A 22689-nucleotide genomic window follows, 5' to 3' on the forward strand; every position below is an offset into this window, starting at 1 on the left:
CACATTGGCTTTTTCTGATTTCATATTCCTGTAACCAACCAAGTCTGAATATGCTAAAAGTTATACCACAAACAAACAAACAAACAAACAACAACAAAACCCCCATATTTTCCTTTATCTTTCCCCTAAGACAGAACAGCCTTGACTGCCCTAGGACTCACTCTATAAGCCAGGCTGCCCTCAAACTTAGAGATCCGCCTGCCTCTGCCTTCCGAGTGCTGGGATTAAAGGCGTGCTACACCAAAGCCCGGCAATTTATGTTTGGAATTACACGGCATTCTGAGTAATATGAGAAAATTCTACACTGTACTCTCAAAGACATCACCCCATTCTCCTATGGAGGACTGACCCCTTGGTCCAGAGCATCCACACAATGCATGTTCTCCCCATTTGCTGTTTACTAACCATCTCAGTTACGAAACTATCAAGTGCTTGCGGTTGGGTGCCACATACTCTACTTAATCATGATCCACATGATCAAGAATAATGAGTGTGGTCACTTTTGCTATAGTATATTGTCATAGATGGTCATTTTTAAAATTCTCCCACTGTGCCTAATTTACACTGAGGGGGTGTTTCCAGGCATCCACAGGTTCTTGGAACAGTATCCTTGTCACTAAAGAATCCTAACTGCCATTTTAACTGGCACATTCAAAACTTATTTTCCAGCTCTCGTCACAGGGAAGAACTGTGTCCTGCAGTAGGAATATGACACAATACAAAATCACACATGAACTACACCACTGAGACATCTTTGTGATTTGCAGGTGACACTGGAGTGGCTCAGTGTCAAAGGCTGGACATTCCTGTTATGAGTATTTCTGAATAAGCTACATGCCAACCTCAAAAGGAAGCCAAGTTAGAATTTTAAAACTAAATGCACCCCCCTGCTCACATATGATACCTTCCCTTTAATAGAGAAGCCTTGAGATGTGTGGACATTACCCAGTTCTGGAAAGCCCTGGATGAAATGTCCCTTCAAGGCAGTAATTTGGAGTTGTGGGTTTAGCTGGTGGCAGGAGCTCTGGGGTCAGTCCTCAGCTGAGATGGGGGTGAGGGGCCGTCAGATCTGGCAAAGCTTACCAATGGGAGTGCTGTCTTAAGAGAGCCCAGCATCCTGAATGAACTTCTAAAATCATGGCCCCACTCAGAAATGCAGTGAGCCTCATCCACAGCAATGAGCGTGATACCTACAAGAAGAAAATATATGGGAAATAAAAGGTTAGCTAAGTCAGTATTGCTTGCTCCTATCAGAACGTATGCCTTACAAAAAGCATAAGCCAAATCAAAGTACTGGGCTCAAACACACAGAAGCATAAATAATATCAGATAGCATCTAACTTCATAAGTCAGAATAGGAGGCAAGAGGAGAAATGAATAAAAGAGGTTAGCATACAGGAAATATTTACATCATAATTCAAACAACACACTTTCAGCTTTCATTTCTATTCCTCAAAGACATAAATTGCTTACTATTATTTTGTCCCAAAATTATCACTTATAAATCATCTGCAACAATGTCCTTTCAAAAGAATTGTTCTATTTCTTTTTGGCAATAATGTCAGTCTTATCTCATAGATTAGCTATCAACGGGGACAAGTAGTCAGCACATTTCTACTGAGACTGCGTGCATCGTTATCCACAATCGTGTACATATCACATTACAGGAAGCTCCTCTCAAATGCCAATAACTGAAGACAACATGACATCCACACTGTCTAACATAAAACCGTTTAGGGAAAACTAATTCCCACCATGTGCAAGGTAAGCAGTAAAAAGGAACATAACCCTCCACGCTGCCCCACACTACACACTAAAACAAGATCAGTGGTGTCGTGATGCATTTTAAAGGGTTCCATTATATAATCACCGATCAAAACATCTTCAGACATTTCAAAGAACTGACTAGTAATGCCTTTATCCTTATCAAATTAATACTTCACAGAAAAATAACCTTTTGTTATTTGCTAATATACTCTATCAGTGAGGTGATTTTAAACATGTGCTTTAGAATTAGATTGGCTGTACACAAAGTCTTGAGCAAGTTACAAATCTTTTCAGTTCTCAGTTTCCTCAAAACTACAATGTGGAACTGCTGAGAAGGCTCAGTGGGTAAAAGCCTAAGAACTTGAGTTCAACCCTCAGAAACCACAGAGAGAACTGACTCCCACTGTTCTCCGACCTCTACAAACACACTGTGGTATTATATGCATGCACACACACAAACACACACACACACACACACACACACACGCACTGACCACCAGCACCACAACCATCATCACCACCACTAGCAGCACAAGTAAAACACAGCAGGTAGTAACAGCACCTAGTACTTCATACTACTGAGGTTAAATTAGAACATTTCCACAAAATACTCAGGTAAGGCCATGCCCAAAGAAAGCTTAATAAAAAGAGACTTCAGTTGTTATTACCATATGGCCATTATGATTTAAAGCCATTTTAAGAGGCAATTTGGTAGCAGGTATATATAATTCAGGATCAGGAATTCAAGGCTACCTTTAGCCACAAGAAAGTTCAAGACTTGCCTGAGCTGCAGGAGGCCCTATCTAAATAAGAAAATAAAATTAACTCTTTTCTGGATAACCGAAATACACGTGACCTCAAGGATCTTAACAATTCAGAAGAGGAAGCAAAAGAAACAGGGCAACTCATTGAGATTATGAGTTATACTGACAGTCCTCAGACTATGAGAAGGAAGAAAGCAAAGAAGCAAATGTTGATTTTATACCACTGAGTGATTGGGGAAATTCCAGTGTTATTCATATACTTATTCTGAATGTAGAAATTAACATGGCTAGATTTTAAGTTAAAAGAGTTAGAAGCCTTTAGTTGTAGATCTGACAAGAAGTTAATAGAGTTGAACTTTGACCTGCATAGTTAGTTCAGACAAGCTTGGGCAAAATTCACTTTGAATGCTAAAGTTCAAATGTCTCCCAAGGTCCTGTACATATTTCATTTAGGCATCTGTCATTCAAGTCTCATTCCCAAAGTTAAAAGACAATCACAAGTGCACCTGGGAAGGCACTCCCATATAAAGTATGCTTACTATTTCTGTTATAGATCCAGACTCCTTAAAAAAATATATAACATTTACCTTAAAATGACAAATCTGATTAGTTAAATGTCAGACTACTGTACAAATAACATCCCGAATATATTCATTTTTGTAAGCTTTTTACAGTTTCCTGCAAACAAAAGCCAGTGAGAAATATTTTAAAAATAATTTTCATTTTGCTTATCCCTTTTTCTAAATCACCCAGGGAAATAAAGCAAAGAATTCTGCTCTAGTGATGAAAAACTTACACATGCTATCTGGTTTTGTTTGCTTGCTTGTGTGTATGTTTTTAAAACAGAAGGGAGGTCAGTCAGACTATCTGATCCACTTGTATCATCTTCCTAAACTGATTCAAGTGGAGGAAAGGAAAACAAAAGAGGAAGGAAGGGAGGAAGGAAGGAGGGAGGGAGGGAGGGAGAGAGGAAGGGAAAAAAGAAGGAAGGAAGAAGGGAGGGAGGGAGGGAGGAAAGGAGAGAGGGTGGGTTAAACAGTAGAGGCTGAGAAACTGTTCTGAGCTTATTTGGAGAAATGTTGTCTCCCTGCAGAGTCTGCACTGCACGAGAGAGCTCTCAGCAGCACTGACCTTGGTCCTAAGACACTCCTGGCCCACCTGGAGCGCTTATGTTGGATACTGCCTAGCCATGGTCAAAGGGGATTGAGGTTTGTGTGCACTGTCTGCTCTCTTGAGCAGTAAAGGCAAGATAACTGTGGTGGCTGAAACCTTTCCCAGCCCAATGAACCCTGAATAACGCTTGAATAAAGTAACTGGAGTGATCCTTCCCAAAAAGGCTGAATCCCTCTGCTCCTTCCAAAAATGATGGCTTAGCATCTTGGTGAGCTGCTCTCTCTCTACTATGGCAACCTTCAAGCAGCGCCAACCAACACAAGCTGATGCAGAGCCCAGGGAGGAGTGCTGCTTACTGGCTTGCTCCGCATGGCTTGTTCAGCCTGTTTTCTCATAGCACCCAGGACAATCAGGCCAGGCCAGGGATTCTATCCACAATGGAATTGGCCCTCTATCACCAGTCCCTAACTGAGAAAATGTCCTGCAGGACTGCCTTCATCTTGACCTTACGGAGACATTTTCTTACCTGAGTTCCCTCCTCTCTGATGATCCTTGCTTAAATCAAGTTGACATACAACTAGCCAGGCCAGTATAATACTGAAAACTTAACCTATATAAAATTACTTAATACCTCATTCTTCAAAAAAAAAAAAAAAAATCCTGCAAATTGGGAAAACAATTTTACCTGATAAGTTGGATAAAATTCAAATGAAGGTTTTGAAAATGGATGGCATTTGTTTCCTTTGGAGCTCTTAACTAAACCTGACCACACCTCTACCACCAAAACACAAAAAACAAATGTTTCAGCATAAACAATATCACAGCATTTGACTAATTTTATATTTATATTTTCTAAGAAGCTATTTAACAGCATTATTCTAAAGTTTGAAGAGTGATTCTTATGAACAAGATGAGGAAGCACTACATTGATTTCATTTAGACTCAGAATATGAAATGAGACAAGTCCCAGACTCTAGGATTCGGCATTCATTCAGCAATGCACAGAATAGACAACTATATGCCACGTCCTGCATGAAGGATAGACAACTGTATGCCATATCCTGCATGAAGGAGTCAGAAAAGAGCAGAGCAGTCACAAAGGAGCTGACAGTGTGAGTGGATGCATACATGCCTATATACAAATATAAAACTAAACCAGGAGTCCCACCTCTATGGAGTAAGAAATTATACTGTACTATGAGATGGGACAAACATCAAATTGGTCAGAGATTTCCTAAAGGAGCAAATGTTTGAAATAAGCCTTTTAACAAAATTGGAATCTAGTCTCCAACCATGTCTGGGTTACTCTGTATTCGCCAAAGTCCTATTTCATTACTTACCAATATTAGAGTCAAGTTGCTGGAGTAGGTCCAGGTTGCCAGAACAGAACTCTGGAGTTATGTAGATGATCCTATATTTGCCTCTGTAAAGACAAACAAAAACAGAAACAGAAATTGAAAGACTACAATAGGAAAAAAAGGCAGCCAATGAGTGACAACAAAATCAAAATATTCAATAGATTTTTAAAAAATTTTTTATTATTTAAATGCATTTTATATATCCAACATATTAATAATACTGAGTAATTTGAGAATCAAATAATACATAAAAATTTGTTAAACTTTTATATTCATATCCTTTCATGCCCTAAAAATATCATTAATGAATATTTAATACTATCCAAAACTGAGGATCCTATTTCTAATATTGAATACAAAATTGCTTCAAAACATATAAAATATTCTTTGGGAATTAAGCATAGTAAAAGAGAATAAAATATTTAAAATGAATCACTAAGAAATATATTCAAAAGCCCTTATATGGTACCATCTGACATAGTGAGAAAGTATTTGAAACACATTATATAGCTGTTTACATTGTCTAACAATCAGTTTACTTAAAAAAGAATACCAGTGTTTCTAGGAGAGAAATTATTTTATCAGGAAATATATTTTAAAAATTTCAAAATAGCAAAAACTCTTTGAAGTTAAACATTAAGAAAATGCTAATTTCAAGCACAGTGAGAAAAATTATAAATAATATTTCTATGATGTTTGTAGAACATGACTTTTTAATATTTTAGACTGTTGATATTCAACAAACAGAATAGTTACTTTAAGATATATTTCATTTTTATGTCTCCCTTTTCATTTCTGATTTTATTAATTTGGATACTGTCTCTGTGCCCTCTGGTTAGTCTGGCTAAGGGTTTATCTGGCTTGTTGATTTTCTCAAAGACCTAGCTCCTGGTTTGGTTGATTCTTTGTACAGTTCTTTTTGTTTCCATTTGGTTTGATTCTTTCCTGCCTTCTACTTCTCTTGGGTGAATTTGCTTCTTTTTATTCTAGAGTTTTCAGGTGTGTTGTCAAACTGCTAGTGTAAGCTCTCTTCAGTTTCTTTTTGGAGGCACTTAGAGGTATGAGTTTTCCTCCTACCACTGCTTTCATTGTGTCCCATAAGTTTTGGTATAATGTGTCTTCATTTTCATCAAATCCTAAAAAGTCTTTAATTTCTTTCTTTACTTCTTCCTTGACCAAATTATCACTGAGTAGAGCATTGTTCAGTTTCTATGTGTATGTGTGCTTTCCATTGTTTTTGTTGGTATTTAAGACAAGCCTTAGTCTGTGGTGATCTGATAGGGTGCATGGGATTATTTTAATCTTCTTGAATCTGTTGAGGCCTGTTTTGTGACCAATTATATTGTCAATTTTGGAGAAGGTGCTGAGAAGAAGGAATATTCTTTTGCTTTAGGATGAACTGTTCTATAAATATGTTAGATCCATCTGGTTCATAACTTGTTAGTTTCACTGTGTCTCTGTTTAGTTTCTGTTTCCCTGATCTGTCCATTGCTGAGAGTGGGGTGTTGAAATCGCCCAGTATTATTGTGTGGGGTGAGATCTGTGCTTTGAGTTTTAGTAAAGTTTCTTTTATGAATGTGGGTGCCCTTGCATTTGGAACATAGATGTTCAGAATTGAGAGTTCTTCTTGGTAGATTTTCCTTTGACCAGTATGAAGTGTCCTTCCATATCTTTCTTTAATTTTGGTTGAGAATTGATTTTATTCTATATTAGAATGGCTACTCCAGCTTGTTTCTTGGGACCATTTGCTTGAAAAATTGTTTTCCAACTTTTTACTCTGAGGTAGTGTCTGCCTTTGTCACTTGAGGCATGTTTCTGGTATGCACAAAATGTTGAGTCCTGTTTACATATCCAGTCTGTTAGTCCATGTCTTTTTTGAGGAACTGAGTCCATTGATGTTAAGAGATATTAAGGAAAAGTGATTGCTACTTCCTCTTATTTTTGTTGGTAGAAGTAGATTATGTTTGTGTGGCTATCTTCTTTTGGGTTTGTTGAAAAATTACTTTCTTGCTTTTTCTAGTGTATAGTTTCCCTCCTTGTATTGGAGTTTTCCATATATCATCCTTTGTAGGGCTAGATTTATGGAAAGATACCGTGTAAAGATTTGGTTTTGTCATGGAACACTTGGTTTCTCCGTCTATAGTAATTGAGAGTTTTGCTTAGTATAGTAGCCTGGGCTGGCATTTGTGTTCTCTTAGGGTCTGTATGACATCTGCCTAGGATCTTCTAGCTTTCATAGTCCTCTGGTGAAATTCTGATAGGTCTGCCTTTATATGATACTTGACCTTTTCCCCTTACTGCTTTTAATATTCTTTTTTTGTTTAGTGCATTTGGTGTTTTGATTATTATGTGATGGGAGGAATTTCTTTTCTGGTCCAGTCTATTTCGAGTTCTATAGGCTTCTTATATGTTCATGGGCATCTCTTTCTTTAGGTTAGGGAAGTTTTCTTCTATAATTTTGTTGAAGATATTTACTGGCCCATTACCTTGGGAGTCTTCACTCTCTTCTATACCTATTATCCTTAGGTTTGGTCTTCTCATTGTGTCCTACATTCCCTGAATGTTTTGGGTTAGGAACTTTTTGCATTTTCTTTGACTGTTATGTCAATGTTTTCTATGGTATCTTCTGCCCCTGAGATTCTCTCTTCTGTCTCTTGTACTCTGTTGGTAATGCTTGCATCTATGACTCCTGATCTCTTTCCTAGGTTTTCTAACTCCAAGGATGTCTCCCTTTGTGATTTCTTTATTGTTTCTATTTCCATTTTTAGATCTTGGATGGTTTTATTCATTTCCTTCGCCTGTTTGATTGTGGCTTCCTGTAATTCTTTAAGGGATTTTTGTGTTTTGTCTTTAAGGGCTTCTAGCTGTTTACCTGTGTTCTCCTGTATTTCTTTTTTTTTTTTTTTTATTTATTTTTTTTTTCTCCTGTATTTCTTTAAGGGAGTTATTTATGTCCTTCTTAAAGTCCTCTATCACCATGATGAGAAGTAATTTTAGATCCAAATCTTGCTTTTCTGGTGTGATGGTACATCCAGGACTTGCTCTGGTGGGAGAATTGGGTTCTGATGATGCCAAGTAACCTTGGCTTCTGTTGCTTATGTTCTTACACTTGCCTCCCGCCATCTGATTATCTGTAGTGCTACCTGCCCTTGCCTTGCTATATCTGACTAGAGCCTGTCCTTTTTGTGATCCTCGTTGTGTCAGAACTCCTCAGAGTTCAGCTGTCTCTGTGATCCTGAGATCCTTGGTATGTCAGAGCTCCTGGGAGTCAAGCTACTCTGGGACTCTGAGATCCTTGTGTGACCAAGCTCCTGAGATCCTGGGATCCTGTGGACTTGGGCGTGTTAGAGCGCCTGGGAGTAGAGCTTTTTCTGGGTGTTGTGGAACTGGCTTCGTAATTCGTGCCCAAGGTCTGCTCAGGGCACAAGCTCAGACAGGAAGGAACCTGTGCCACTGGTCGGGTGGAGTTCCTGGGTGCCTGGGTCTCACTGGTCCCAGTTACTCCTGGTGATGGGGCAGACATTGTGTTCCTCTCACCTTTGATCCTATGATCCTGGGCAAGTTAGATCACTTGGGAGTGGAGCTTCCTCTGGGTGTTGTGGGACTGGATGCAGAGTTTGTTCCCATTGTCTTCTCAGGGCACTGGCCCAGACCAGAAGGAAGCATTCAATAGATTCTTAAGTAATACATCATGCTGATTATTAAAAACCAAAGGAATGTTACATATATTATATATAAATATGTATATATTCAGATATGTTAGTCCTTTCATTTATCTTCAATTCACTAAAATAAAATATAACAATTCTTGTCATGTGGGATTCACCACTAAGCTGCAATAATAAGCCAAATTATGGTTTCTAACAGTCCACTCCCAAAACAAAAATCCCACCATCTCTCATCCCCAGCAGAAGTGTGTGAGAATTCCTGATCCTCACCAGCCCTGTCATTTCTTAGCCAGTCATTGGCTTTAGCCACTTGGAAAGAATCTCATTAGACTTTCAATTTTCTTTTGCGTGGCAACCAATTGTGTTGAGCATCTTACACTTACTGCTATTTGCATCTTTGTGCTAATGTCAGCTCCAATCTTTTGACACTTTAATTTTTTTAATTCTGTTTTGGTGGTAATTTCTATATTGTAGGTAGAAATCGTGTATTTATATGTACTTTGCAGATACTTTGCTAGTTTATGGCCTTTCTTCCTCTTTCAAGAATTCTTTTGAGGAGAAGTAGATTTTCAGTTTGATAAAGTCTAGTCGCTAGCTTCTTCCTATAAATGTTGCTTTGGGTATTTAAGAAGTCTTCCTAACTGGAGGTTAGAAAGATGGCATACTTTCCCTTAAACATTTCACAATTTTAGGTTTGGATGCATAATTTACTTTTAGCAAAAGAAATGTTTATATTGTGTGATGTATTAGTATTGGGGCTTTTTGTTTGTTTTGTTTTGTTTTTCTTGTAAGGCTAATGAACTGAGTAGGGATGTGCCGATCACTGGCTGAGATCTGCTGGAAGTCTAGACTACAAGCCCTCCGGCTGTGCTCTCCATCTCCGGGGTTGTGCTAGCTTCCCTGGCTGCTCTTTGGTTCCATGAAGGTTCCAGTGTCCATTTTTTAACTGAGATGTCCTAAGCCTGGGTCTGTAAGGAAACAGCTGATTTTCAGGAAACTGGGATACACTGGAGTTAACTGGCTCATCTCAGATCAGTTTCCTAGTCAGAAGGAGAACTTAGTCCAAACTTGGGTAGAGTGATGCCAGACTTTATTATTTTTGTTGTTTCTTACAGTAATTAAAAAAATGTATTAATTTCCTGAAGATAATGTAAAATTTATTACATGCCTAATAAACTACTAGTGAAAATATAATGTTTAGCATGTAATAGACACTAAAGTATTAGTGGAATGGATAAATTAAAAACTTAAAGAACTTTTTATATAAAATTAAATTTAATTTGATCTGCTTTTATATAGTAGAGACATGCCATAAGTAATTTCTAGCCTTCTTTATAAAAATTATCATAATAGTAAATTAATGATATAAATTATAATACATATAATATATGATATATATAAAACATATAATACTAAATACAACACAATAAGATAATGCAAGACAAATTAATAATACAAATACAACAATAATTTAAACAACAAGTGAATTTTTTCTCCCTTCCCTTTCTCCCTCTTGCTGTAGCCACACTCGCTCCGGACCCCACTTATTCTGGCCCATAGGGTTTTTTGTTTTTTTGTTTTTTTTTTTTGTTTGTTTCTCATTACAGATGGTTGTAAGCCACCATGTGGTTGCTGGGATTTGAACTCAAGACCTCCACAAGAAGCAGTCAGTGTGCTCTTAACTGCTGAGCCATCTCACCAGCCCCACAAAAGTGAATTTTTATCTTAAGGATAAAGGCGTTTCAAAAGGCTCCTGCTGAGAAAAACTGGGCATTTGGTAAAACTTATGTATATGCATATATCCATGTAATAACAATCAATGGGAAAAAACTCGTGAGTCTGAAAGAGAACAAGGAAGGATGTTTGGCAAAGTTTGGAAGGAAGAAAGGAAAGGGAGAAATGGAACTATATTATAATTTTAGAAATAAAGCTTTTTAAAGTATGTTTTCAAATATTGGCAATTTACTTATATAATAAATAAACACATATACAAAATTCTTACTCTATATACATCTTACAATATCATGTGACATTATATAAATTACTCACAATTTAATATCTCCTAGAATATTTTTTGATTGTGCTGATCCAAGTAGACAGGCAGGAACATTGGACATTCTATAAGAGACAAATGCTCTGTATGAGTAGACACATTAAAAATATTAACTTCATTCTCAAAGAGATTAATAATATATACTACTCGTCTTCCTACTGTTCTTTCTTTTTGTATCTGTATAACTTGATATATTCCTTCAAAAGCCTGATGAGGAGGCAAGTTTTTAATGTAGATCTTAAGAATGAATAGAAAGGTAAGCTCAGGGTTACAAGAGGGGTGACTATAATCAAAACGTAGAAGATTTTCAAAGAACTAATAAAAACATATCTTAAAAAGTAAACTTTTGCTGAGCGGTGGTGGCGCACGCCTTTAGTCCCAGCACTTGGGAGGCAGAAGCAGGTGGATTTCTGAGTTCGAGGCCAGCCTGGTCTACAGAGTGAGTTCCAGGACAGCCAGGACTGCACAGAGAAACCCTGTCTTGAAAAACCCCCCCAAAAAAAAAAGAAGAAGAAGAAGAAGAAGAATGACTGTGAGCTCTTCGACTAATGCTCCATTTGCTACTAGTAAATGCAGCCAGGGGTGGTGGTGCATGCTCTGTAAGCCCAAGACTTGCAGGGCAAGGTAAGAGGCCAGAGCAACACCATCCTGGACTATATATAGCAAGATTCTACCTCAAAAACTAAAAATAAAGATCAAGTCACTTCCCAAAACATAATCCTGTGAACTAGACTCACGTTTATCATCTGATATTTCATCAATAGAATGGAGAGGGACAGCTGGGCGAAGGGGCACTGGACTGGGAGAGAAGAGACGAGAGGGACAGCTGGGCAAAGGGGCACTGGACTGGGAGAGAAGAGACGAGAGGGACAGCTGGGCGAAGGGGCACTGGACTGGGAGAGAAGAGACGAGAGGGACAGCTGGGCGAAGGGGCACTGGACTGGGAGAGAAGAGACTAGCTAGGCCTGCATAATAAGACCCCGCCTTGAAATGTTCTTTCTACTTGCTTATCAAAGACAGCAGTGTAGCAGTAAAAGCATCACTTACTCAAGCTGGAGTACTTGGTCTTCCATTAAGGAAATAAGGGGCGAAATAACAATGCCAATCTTGCCTGTATAAACTGGTGGGTACTGGAAGCATAGACTCTTCCCATATCCTTGAATAAAAATAATACACAAAAAAATAAAAAGAAACTCTTGATGCTTTACTTTCTTCTGACAGTGAGCTTCTATAGGACAGTAAGTGGACTTATATATTAATTCATGCATAAGTTTTGAAAGTTTTCCCTATCACTCCTTCATATATTTTAAGTTTATGAAAGATTAAGCACTTTAAACCTTTTATGACTTTTAGATGATTAAATTATTTACTTCAAGTATAACTTACCAGTTGCCATGACAACAACATTATCTCTTCTTTCTTCTAATACAGAATGGATGACTTTCCACTGAATCCTTGAAGGTACAAAGTAAAATGTTTTATCAACAGCATCCAATGCACAAGTTCAAATCTATTTAACTTCTGCTCTCCAATAAACTCTTTCAGACTTTTTGGAGCTTCCTATATAAATATATACAAGTCTTAGAAATTTGAGAGGAAAAACTTGATCATTCAATTAACTTCTCATTCAGACTGACTGAGTAACTATGAGTTGCCATATAAGTATCTGTACTTAATTTTATTACATATATCTAAAGTATAAAACAAATCCCCAGCTTTGTACTATAGACCTAAAAGTCAGTATTTTAGAATAAATAAGAGGACTGCTGCAGGTTTGAAGTGAGGCCTGTGTAAAGTGATGGTCCAAGGTGAAATGAACTGGAGATGCAGAAGACAGTCTACCCTTATCTGAGTGTTGTCTATGCGAGCACGTTGAGTTAACAGAATTCACTTCTCCATACATCTGTGTGCTCGTCTGTACACAGGCTATAGTTTATTAAAAGAAGGAAAAAATGCTTAAATGAATTCTATTTTAAATTCTCAATACTGGGAAAACTTTGTCTAGATTGTTACTTCCTTACTGGTCTTATTCGAATGCACTTATTCCTAATCTCATTTGTGATCATCTCATTGTTTCTAGTTATTAGTGTGCCCTTATGATAGTTGAATGAAAATGCTCCCCAAAAGTTCCCAGGGAGTGGCAGTATCTGAACGGATGAGGAGGTGTAGCCTTGTTTTTTGGTTTGGTTTGGTTTGGTTTGGTTCTTTTGGGGGGGTGGAATTTTTTTGTTTTTTTGTTTGGCTTTTCGAAACAGGGTTTCTCTATATATCCCTGACTGTCCTGGAACTCACTCTGTGGACTAGGCTGGCCTCGAATTCAGAAATCTGCCTGCCTCTGCCTCCCAAGTGCTGGGAATAAAGGCGTGCACCACCACTGCCGGCAGAAGTGTGGCCTTGTTGGAGGAAGTATGTCACTGGAGCTGGACTTTGAGGTGTCAGAAGCTCAAATCATGACAAGTGTCTCACTCTCCCTCCTGCATGCCAATTGGGATGCAGAACTCTCAGCTCCTTCTCCAGCACCATGTCTGCCTGCCTTCCTCCATAGTGAGAATGGACTAAACCTCTGAACTGGTAACCCAGCTCCAATTAAATGTTTTCTTTTATAGGAGTTACTATGGTCATGATGCCCCTTCACAGCAATGTCCCTTCATGGACTAAGACAGCTATTTAGATGTAAATGTATTTTGAGATGTTAAAACAATAAACCATCAGCTTCTCAAACTGTTCTCTCAGAGACTCACAACAGTGTGCCTTGGGACACCTGTAGAAAACAGTCAGGGATGTGCCTTTCCTCTGATTTCATACTCAATAAAAGATAACTCAGCAGTGAGAGAAATTCTTTTTTTAAATGTAGTTTATACATAGAACCACCCATAGGGTTAAAGAAAAATAGAACCACTTCCCTTTGTATTAAAAGGCAAAAAAAAACTTATATAATTAATACTTCAAATAACTTTGTAGTTGCATATGATATATATCTGGAATGTATGCCTATAAGATTAGGCTGCTGCCATTAAGATATGGGGATGGGTTCTTTACCTTTTTCTTTGTGAAAAAAAAATTAAGTACATAATATAGTTAATTGAGATCACACTCACGGTTTAAAACTGCAGTGTCCGAAATAGGTCTTGAGGCAATTAATTTGCTTTGCATTGGGTTCCGGCAATAAATGGCCTTAAAAAAATAAATAAAATAATAAAATTGACATTTATGTTCAAAAGCAAATATGCTATGTAAGAGGAGGAAGATGTTCATTTCATTGGCTTCTCAGAGAGAATAGAGTGATGGGTGACATCCATTGTCTCCATCCTAGACACACTTGACTCTGCAGTTGTCTATCATGACACCAGGCAAATCCTCTGATCACCACTAATGTCCTAGAACTGTCCTTGTGCTTCCACTTTAGCAATAGTGGAAAAAAGAGGCCCAACAGCCTGTAACTGGGAAACTTGCAAGGTCTAAAATCCAGAATGAAGCGAACCAAAGCGAACAATAGAAATGCCAATAAAAAGTTCATATCAGAAGTAATTTTCTACTAATGATAAACATGAATTATATTAGTATCCCAAATTAAGTACACAAAAAAAATAAAATTTTCATTTAGCTGTTTAAAACTAAATCTAATTACCTAAATTCAGTTACCTTGAGCTACCTATCCAATTTAGTAAGGGTAATATAGCTACTTAAATCTTTAGCCAAAAATTTTAATGGTACCACATGGTGGGCTATGTTAGCTTTCCCAAAGTCCCACCACTGTCCGTCCATAGATGCAAAGATTCTCAAGCAGCCAAGAAAGGATAAAACACAGATTCTAAATAAGCTATTATTAAACATGAAAAATGAGTATTATGGCACATCTTAACAAACAGATGGCTACACTTATTAAAAGGAAGCAGAGGAAAACATCTCATCAATACATTTATAAATGATTTATAAGTGATTATAAAACGATTTTGAAATGTCCACATTTTCCCACCACAATGTAAGTATAGTGAGGCTGGGCGGTGGTGGCGCACGCCTTTAATCCCAGCACTTGGGAGGGAGAGGCAGGCGGATTTCTGAGTTCGAGGCCAGCCTGGTCTACAGCATGAGTTCCAGGACAGCCAGGGCTACACAGAGAAACCCTGTCTCGAAAAACCAAAAATAAATAAATAAATAAATAAAAATAAAAAATAAAAAAATAAAAATAAATAAAAATTAAAAAGTAAGTATAGTGAGAGTACTACAAAGTTGACAAAATGACCATGATTGTTTACACTTAGATGACAGTTCTATCATTTACACACTCACTTACTATTCTATACATTTAATTTAATATAGGAAATTCTCTGGCCTGGTGCTTGTCTAAACCATAAGCCCCTGGGTAGCAGACTCCATATATCTGTATCATTTACAGTGGCCTTCAATATAAACAATTAGTAAACTATTTCATCACTGTCATTTTACTTGAGGATTAAAGGTTTCATCCACCATGGTTCCCAAGAGGCAGGTGCACTAAGGAATTACGTGGTTGGCTTACAGACTGGGTAACTACAAGTCACCAACTTGTTCACCTTGCAAACACAGGAAGTCCTGCACAGAGTCAAGTCAGTGAGAGCTGAGCTTGTTTCCACCCGGTTTCTTACCCTCTTCTTCCTGCTCCTCTTTGATGGCTTCATTTCTATCTCCATCTTCCTCCTCAGGAGGAAGACTCCCGTTGCTTCTCATTTCCAACCATTTAGAATGAGTGGGTTCCATCGCGTCACTATTTAGGTTTTCTAAAGACTGGAGGTTTAAAAGAAATTTGAAGCAGAACACTGACAATACAGTATCTTTTTACCAAGTACAAAAGGAGGGTTATTAACAAAGCCTACAATTTGGTTGAAAACCGGCAGATGTGCAAACAACAGCACAAAAGAACATGTGTGCGCCTCTCCAGATACGTGCTGAGGATACTCCAAGGCACACGGCCAGGATGGAGCACGGCCAGCATAAACAAGGTTCAGTAATGCACATAATGAACTGCCTCTGGGAAACGTATCGCAAATTTAAAATTTGCATAATTTAACCAGTTTTCCTTATTGGACTTCAATGTTTTAGAATTCTAAGTGGTAAAATGAAAATTTTTAATGCTATTTTTATCATAAGTTTCTCTATGCTACATGTCCAATTGCATTTTTCTTGAGTAAAGATGATGCTTAAATTACAAGCAAGCAATAAATGTGTTTTGTAATTGTAAAAAAAATGATTAAATAATTTTAGGAAAGAAATACAACTGAAGTGAATAAAAGGTTTTTTTGATATGATTTTCTCTATTTCAAAAATATTAGTACATTTCAAATTACTTAATCTATTAAGACTTTTTACTAAGGAGTGACCTAGAATATTCATTTAACACAAGTTATCTTTACTTTTTATGAGGCCTTCTATTTTTCAGTTTGGTTTTAAGAATGTCCTTAAAAGTGTAATATTTCAATCTTATAAAAGAAAAATGAGGGGGAAAAGAGATGATTCTAATTCTTTAACTCTACCCACATATTCAGAGAACAGAGCTATCTAGTGCAAAATATGTGTTACAGATGACCACATGTATCCTATACTTGCTACCACTTGAACCGAATGCACCAGAGAAATGTTTAACTGGTAAATAGATTGTGATTTAGTTCCTATTTCTTAAACAGAAGACAGGCTCTCTGGTAAACTGTGATGTTAGCAATGGATACCAATGGAGAAGAGAGGACTCAAGCCTACAAGTTAATTAGGAATCCACATCTTTATTTATCCTTATTTATCTAGAATTCAAAACTAAAGAGCTAGAAAATTACTCTCATTTCATAAGAAGGAAAATCACACTAACCTACAGATGACAGATTAAAAGGTAGACACAACAGCATACTTCTACTTCTTCTCATTTTTCACTTGATTTAACTAAACCGTGCTTTTCCCTACTCTGGCTTTTCCTGTCTACACATGGCTCACGACACTTGATGAGCTGGAGCCTGAGTGACAGGATAGAAATGCACAGATCCATGCTTCAGCTTTGATAACAAAACAGAGTACACAGCCATTATACAATTACATCTAGTCAGTATTTTAAAACCCACAGTAAGAAAAGTCAGACACTGTAAATGACTGAATTAGTAAAAACAGAACGTCTAAAATGCAGCAAATACATGAAGAAGAAATCATTTTCCTACTAAAGTGCTTAGTCACTGCCCAGATTCCAGAGACATACAAGGACACAGAATTCATGTGAGAACTCGCAATGTTACAGCTGAGACTACTTATATATTAGGAAATATAAATTGAAAAAATTAAAGTCTAACATTAAATAATGGGTATGAATATCATTGTGGTGGCATCTGATTTAGAACTGGATATTTTAATTATTAAAGTGTCCTTTTAAAAAACTTGAAGTAACTTTTTCTTCTGCTCAAACATACCTTCAGCATCTCCATTTCTAAATCTTCATCACTCTCAATTATATAAGAGGAATCGTTTTCATCATCATTGGGAGATAAATGCTTTAAAAAAAAAGTATTTCAAAGATTAATGTCCTGTATGATGAATGTCCTGTATGACTAATTCTATACTCTTAGTTGTTTTCACCAATATGTAGACACCTTCCTCTTTACCAGGCAGCTGTATAAAGCAACTCACATGCTTACAGCACGAGTATACATACGGAGGGAAGGACAGGAAGGAATGAGGGTTTTAAACATAAGCAAAGAGAGAGAAAGAGCATGGTTAAAAAGACAGGCAAGTGAGAAAAACAGGTTTCAAGCAGAATCTACATGCAAAGAAGGGAAAGTGTAAGCTGAAGGACAGTCCAGGTCAAGCTGGGTCTCCCCAGCTTCCAATACATGGCACTCCATACAATGTTGAAAAAGTCTGTACGAACCAAGAAAATCAATGGTTTTCATACATATAGTGACTTAAAAATACCAAAGACTAATACATAATAAGTATATTATCTTTTAATAAATCAGTGTTTTTCAAAGAGCATCTATTTGAAAAAGTAGTAGATATATTATTTTCTTGATCTGTTGTTGATGTTTGGATATGAAGAATTTGTACAATAATTTGGTAATCCCAAGGAATTGGGTGCCTAATAAGCTGCAAATCTACCCTTCACACACACATAAACATACACACACACACACACATACACATACATACACACACACAAAATCAAGAAGAAATATGAAGAAATAACTTTCTAAATGTTTCATATTTAGTTTGGTAATGGAAAAATGAAAATGTCCTCTATTAACATGCTAATTTAAAGTTATTAAAATTTATTTAAATATATTTTTAGCTGAATAAGGTTTTGTTGCCTTCCAAATGCAGTCTTAAATAATAATAATGATGCTAATTATTATATAATAAAATGGCAATAATTGGTATAAAAGATATCAGTCAAATCAAAATCATGAAGATAATTCTCTATTATATAAGGATATTAAAGTGCATGTCTAATTAGAAATTTCTACAGAATAAGGATGATGAACATGTAAGCAAGAGACAGCATTTTCTAAGAGGGAGTCTGGTTCACAAAAGGTTGAATATTTTTAAATTTTTAAAACAATGTACATTTACATGCTCAATAGAAACAATTGAAAAAACTGCTATAAAAATCAAAGAACTATCAAAATCAAAGACTGGGTTTCTATTTCTATAATTAAATTGAGAGATTTAAACCTATACAACCTTTTCAAAATCTAAAATAAAATTTGTTATTGTAAACAAAAGAAAAGGAAAAGAAAAAAACCCAGAAATGATAAGAGTCTTCAGCAATTTGCAAGCTAATAAGAATTCAGAAGGAAACAGGAGCCTCCTGGCTCTCCAGGTCACGGTAGAATGCCTGTAAATCAAAGCACTCTTTCATCCTTACAAATAATTTCTACCTGAAGGAATAAAACCCATCCCCCAGATCAAGTTTGGATAAGTAAACACTTAGGAAGAATCCACCAAAAAAATTATTACCTATCATATACAAAAACATAAATGGTAAAGCAGCAAATCTTTCACTTATACAATTCTACTTATTATATTAAGTGGATCTCACAAGTTAACATAGCCCTCTGTTTGTATTTTTAAATAAAGTTTTATTGACACACACAGGCACAACGGCTTGCATGTGTCTATATGGCTGCTTTACAATGGGAAAACTGAATAGGTGCAACAGAGACCATGCATCCCACAAAACCTAAAAGATTTGTTCTCTGTGAATTTATATAACAAAGTAAGCCAACCACTGACAAATACATTATTCCCTCTTGATTCAGTACCTCAGAAAATTGATGAGAAACATCATTATATTTTTCTTCTTCAGCTTGCTGTTCCAAATCTTGGAGTTCATATTCTGAAATACCGGGCATCAAACAAGTTCTTTCCATATCTTCTCTCAACAGATTGTCTTCTATTTCATCTTCAGATTCACCTTTTTCTTGCTTCACTTGATTTCTAAATACATCAACCTCCTCATGCTTCACTAAACTGTCAAGTTCTGGGTCCCATGGTTCTTCTTTAATTTTAGGAAAAGTACTATGCTCTCCAATCTGTGTCTCCTTTCCTCCAACAGCAGCTGAATCCTCTGATGACAGTAAATTAAAACTACTGCCCGGCTTCAGTCTAGCCTCAGTATTTGTTGGACCACAGATCACCTTTCGCAATGAACATAGATTTTCTGAAATACTCTTCAATATTATAGGAACCCTAAAAAAATTCAAGAAGCATTATTCAGCTCTAATTTTATTCATTGTAAAGATGAGTTTTAAAGGTTCTTACTAAACAAAAGCTTACTAAGAAGACCCACTGGACTAAAACTGTTCTTCATTTCCATGTGGCCATGTGAATTTGAGTAGCAGCCAACTTGCCTGTGTGACTGGGTACTTCTCATTGTAGAATTCGCGCAGAATCAGTAGTATTTGGTCCTAGTCTCATTTATGCTAGATGTCCCTTTTTCTGTTTGATAATTAATTTAATGAAATATAAAATACATCAATAAGATTTGGCCACAACAAAGCAAAAACTAGTTCATAATATTCTGCAGTAAAAACAAAAGAAAAGCCTACAAAATTCTGTTAATAAATTTGTTATTTGTTAATAAATTTGCTGAAAATGAAACACTAAGGGTGTTAAAGAAAAACTTTAGAGGTAAACCTCACCATATCACATGACATGGAAAAACAATGTTCAGGTCTTAAAAACAAGATAGAAGAAATGTACTGTTTAGTCAAAAAAAATGCTAAATCTAAAAAGATGCAGGCACAAATCATTCAGGAATCCTGTAATACAATGAAAAGATCAAACCTATGAAAAGTAGATACAGATGAAGAAGAAATCCATGTAAAAGCATAAAAATGTTTTGAACAAAACCAGACAAGAAATTTCCTCCAATCTAAAGAAGGAAATGCTCTTTAAAGTACAAGAAGTATACAGAAATTAAATAGACATGACCAGAAAAAAATAATCCCTCCCCCACATAATCGAAATACTAAACATACAGAAGAAAGAAAGGATATTAAAAGCCTCAAGGTTTAAAGAGCATATAAAATATAAAGTCAGAGCCATTAAAATAACTTCTGGATTTTCTATGGAGATTTTGAAACCCATAAAGGACCTGGGCGAATATTCTACAAGCTCTGAAAGACCACAAATTCCACTCCATACTACTATACCCAGCAAAACTATCAATCACAGTAGATGGAGGGGAAAAAAAACATTCTGTGGTTAAACCAATTTTAAGTACATCAATCTACTAAACCAACACTACTGAAGGCATTAAAAGGAAAACTTCAGTCTGAGGAGGTTAACCACATCCAAAGAAACAGAAGGAATAATCCCAGACCAGTAAATCAGACAAGGAGGGAGAAAGTCACACTTTAATTAACCACCACTTAATAGAATCAAAAAACAAAACAAAGCAAAAACAACAACAAAAATGTCCATTGATAACTCTCAATTATAACGGTCTAAATTCTACAATGAAAGGACACAGAAACACTCTCTGCCAGACATAAGACTGATACACATATGAATCCCCGGAGACTGTGGGAGCTTGCAGAGGAATGGCAAAGGTTCAATCCAGACAAAAATCTCAGTACCCCCAACCAAAAGCTTCTTTGCAAAAGCTGGGAAAGAAAAAATAGTATTCTCTAATTACATGTCACTGGGTATAGCAACCACATTCCAGGGCAGGCCCCATGCCCAGGAGCAGATAACCAACTCAAAATGAACTCCTTGCTTTTTCAGAAAGCTTTTTATTTCATTTTGTTTGGGTATCTGTTTTTCCTTATTGGTTTTTTGTTTGTTATGATTTTTCTTTGTTTGATCATTTATTGTTGGTAGAGGGGGGCTCAAACCTGAAGTTGGGTGGGTAGGGAGGTGATTAGGATCTGGAAAGCGTTGGGGATAGGGAAAACATAATATATTATATAAAAAAATTAAACAAAAAATTATATCCTATAGTCAAAATAACTGTACAAGGTCATAAAAAAACTTAAAAATTCATAGGACTTTGTATTCACATAACTTCAAGTATACTGAATTATCACTCCACTTTAAAGAAACTAAAGTTAGAAACTGTAGGTAACACATTCTGAACATAGTGTAAACAAGAAGAACTCAAACAGCAGGATCACTTTAATGACAACTCTGTGGTGCTTGCCTGGAGTGCACAGGGCCCCCAGCTCAATCCTCAGTACTAAGGAAAGAAAAGCTACCTAATGAGTGAAGAAATTAGAGAAAGACAAAAGATGTGATAAAAAAAGAGACATATGTTATTATGTAATAAGTGCTTTGGGATATATATTCTAACTTTTCAGTATTTAACTCAATGATTTATGAAATCAGAAATGTTCATGTAGCTCCAGCTAATTTTTATTTTAATGGTTCAGATGAAACTCTGCCCTTTGAGAATGAACCATCAAAGTCTGAGTTGTTCCAGGGGTTGGTCCTATACTGGAAACTCATTCTTACAAGACACAGAAAATCAAACTAGAACTGAAAGGACACTTCAGCTTCATCCTGCCGCCTGCTGGGGAGCGGGGGTGAGGAGAGGGGGTGGCAATGTAATCAAGGGTCTTACCTAACTCTGTACCCTGCATGCTACAGTACCAACCTGCCAGGCAAGATATGTCTATCAGAGAATCAGTGACATGACTAGGGGTAGGGTGGCTAGCAGCAATCCAGGAATTTGAAGCCTTGGACCTTCAGGAGGGAATACATGACTGGAAGTATAAATCTGGTCAAAAGCCTTTGGCTGTGGAAATCACAACAGGGGTAACAACTGCTGACACATTGCTAGATAGACACATATCATACTGCCTTCAAAATATTTGTTCTTACCCAGAATGCTGCTCTCAGTCTTGGTCAAAGAAGCTTTTGGCTAAAGAAGACTCATAATGATCAAAGTGCTCAGCATAAATGAATACTGGGTGCTCAGCCTGAATTGGGACCAGCACATACATATCACTCTTTCAACGACCCAGTGAACATCACAGAATGGATGGACAGACCGTAAGAGTCAGAAGATGCCCACAACACCCAGAGGAAGCTCCACTCCCAGGTGCTCTGACACACCCAGGATCAGAGGTAAGCAGGAACCAACATCTGTCCCATCTGTTACTGGGAGTAACTGGGACCAGCGGGACCAGGCACACAGGAACTCCACCAGCCCAGTGACTTCCAATCTGTCTGGGCTAGGTTCCAGAGCAGACCTTGGGCTCCCAGAGGAAGCTCCACTCCCAGGCAGGCTGACACACCCAGGTACAGAGACCTTGGTTACAAGATCTGCAGCCAGTCCCACAACACCCAGAAGAAGCTCCACTCCCAGGCTCACTGACACACCCAGGATCAGAGAGTAGACCTTGGGCGCAAGCTCTGCAGCCAATCCCACAACACCCAGAGGAAGCACCACTTCCAGGTGATCTAACAAGCCCAGGATCCCAGGATCCCAGAACCACAGGATCACAGAGGCAGCT

General features: G+C 37.2%; 1 protein-coding gene across 5 annotated transcripts in view; it reads right to left on the reverse strand.

Annotated features, from left to right (window-relative positions):
• The window catches only part of Wrn (WRN RecQ like helicase), a 131740-nt gene that overhangs the window by 62799 nt on the left and 46252 nt on the right, over window positions 1-22689 (reverse strand). For all 5 annotated transcript variants that reach the window (XM_031339505.1, XM_031339506.1, XM_031339503.1 and 2 more), the window contains 9 exons: window positions 18994-19420; window positions 17146-17226; window positions 15349-15487; window positions 13822-13897; window positions 12110-12177; window positions 11771-11879; window positions 10720-10788; window positions 4985-5067; window positions 1084-1190 (listed from right to left, as the gene is read on the reverse strand). In XM_031339505.1, the coding sequence (XP_031195365.1) occupies window positions 1084-1190; window positions 4985-5067; window positions 10720-10788; window positions 11771-11879; window positions 12110-12177; window positions 13822-13897; window positions 15349-15487; window positions 17146-17226; window positions 18994-19420 (1159 nt within the window). The remainder of the gene's footprint in view (window positions 1-1083; window positions 1191-4984; window positions 5068-10719; window positions 10789-11770; window positions 11880-12109; window positions 12178-13821; window positions 13898-15348; window positions 15488-17145; window positions 17227-18993; window positions 19421-22689) is intronic.

The sequence above is a fragment of the Mastomys coucha genome, unplaced genomic scaffold (genome assembly GCF_008632895.1).
Source record: "Mastomys coucha isolate ucsf_1 unplaced genomic scaffold, UCSF_Mcou_1 pScaffold22, whole genome shotgun sequence".
NCBI classification, from domain to species: Eukaryota; Metazoa; Chordata; class Mammalia; order Rodentia; family Muridae; genus Mastomys; species Mastomys coucha.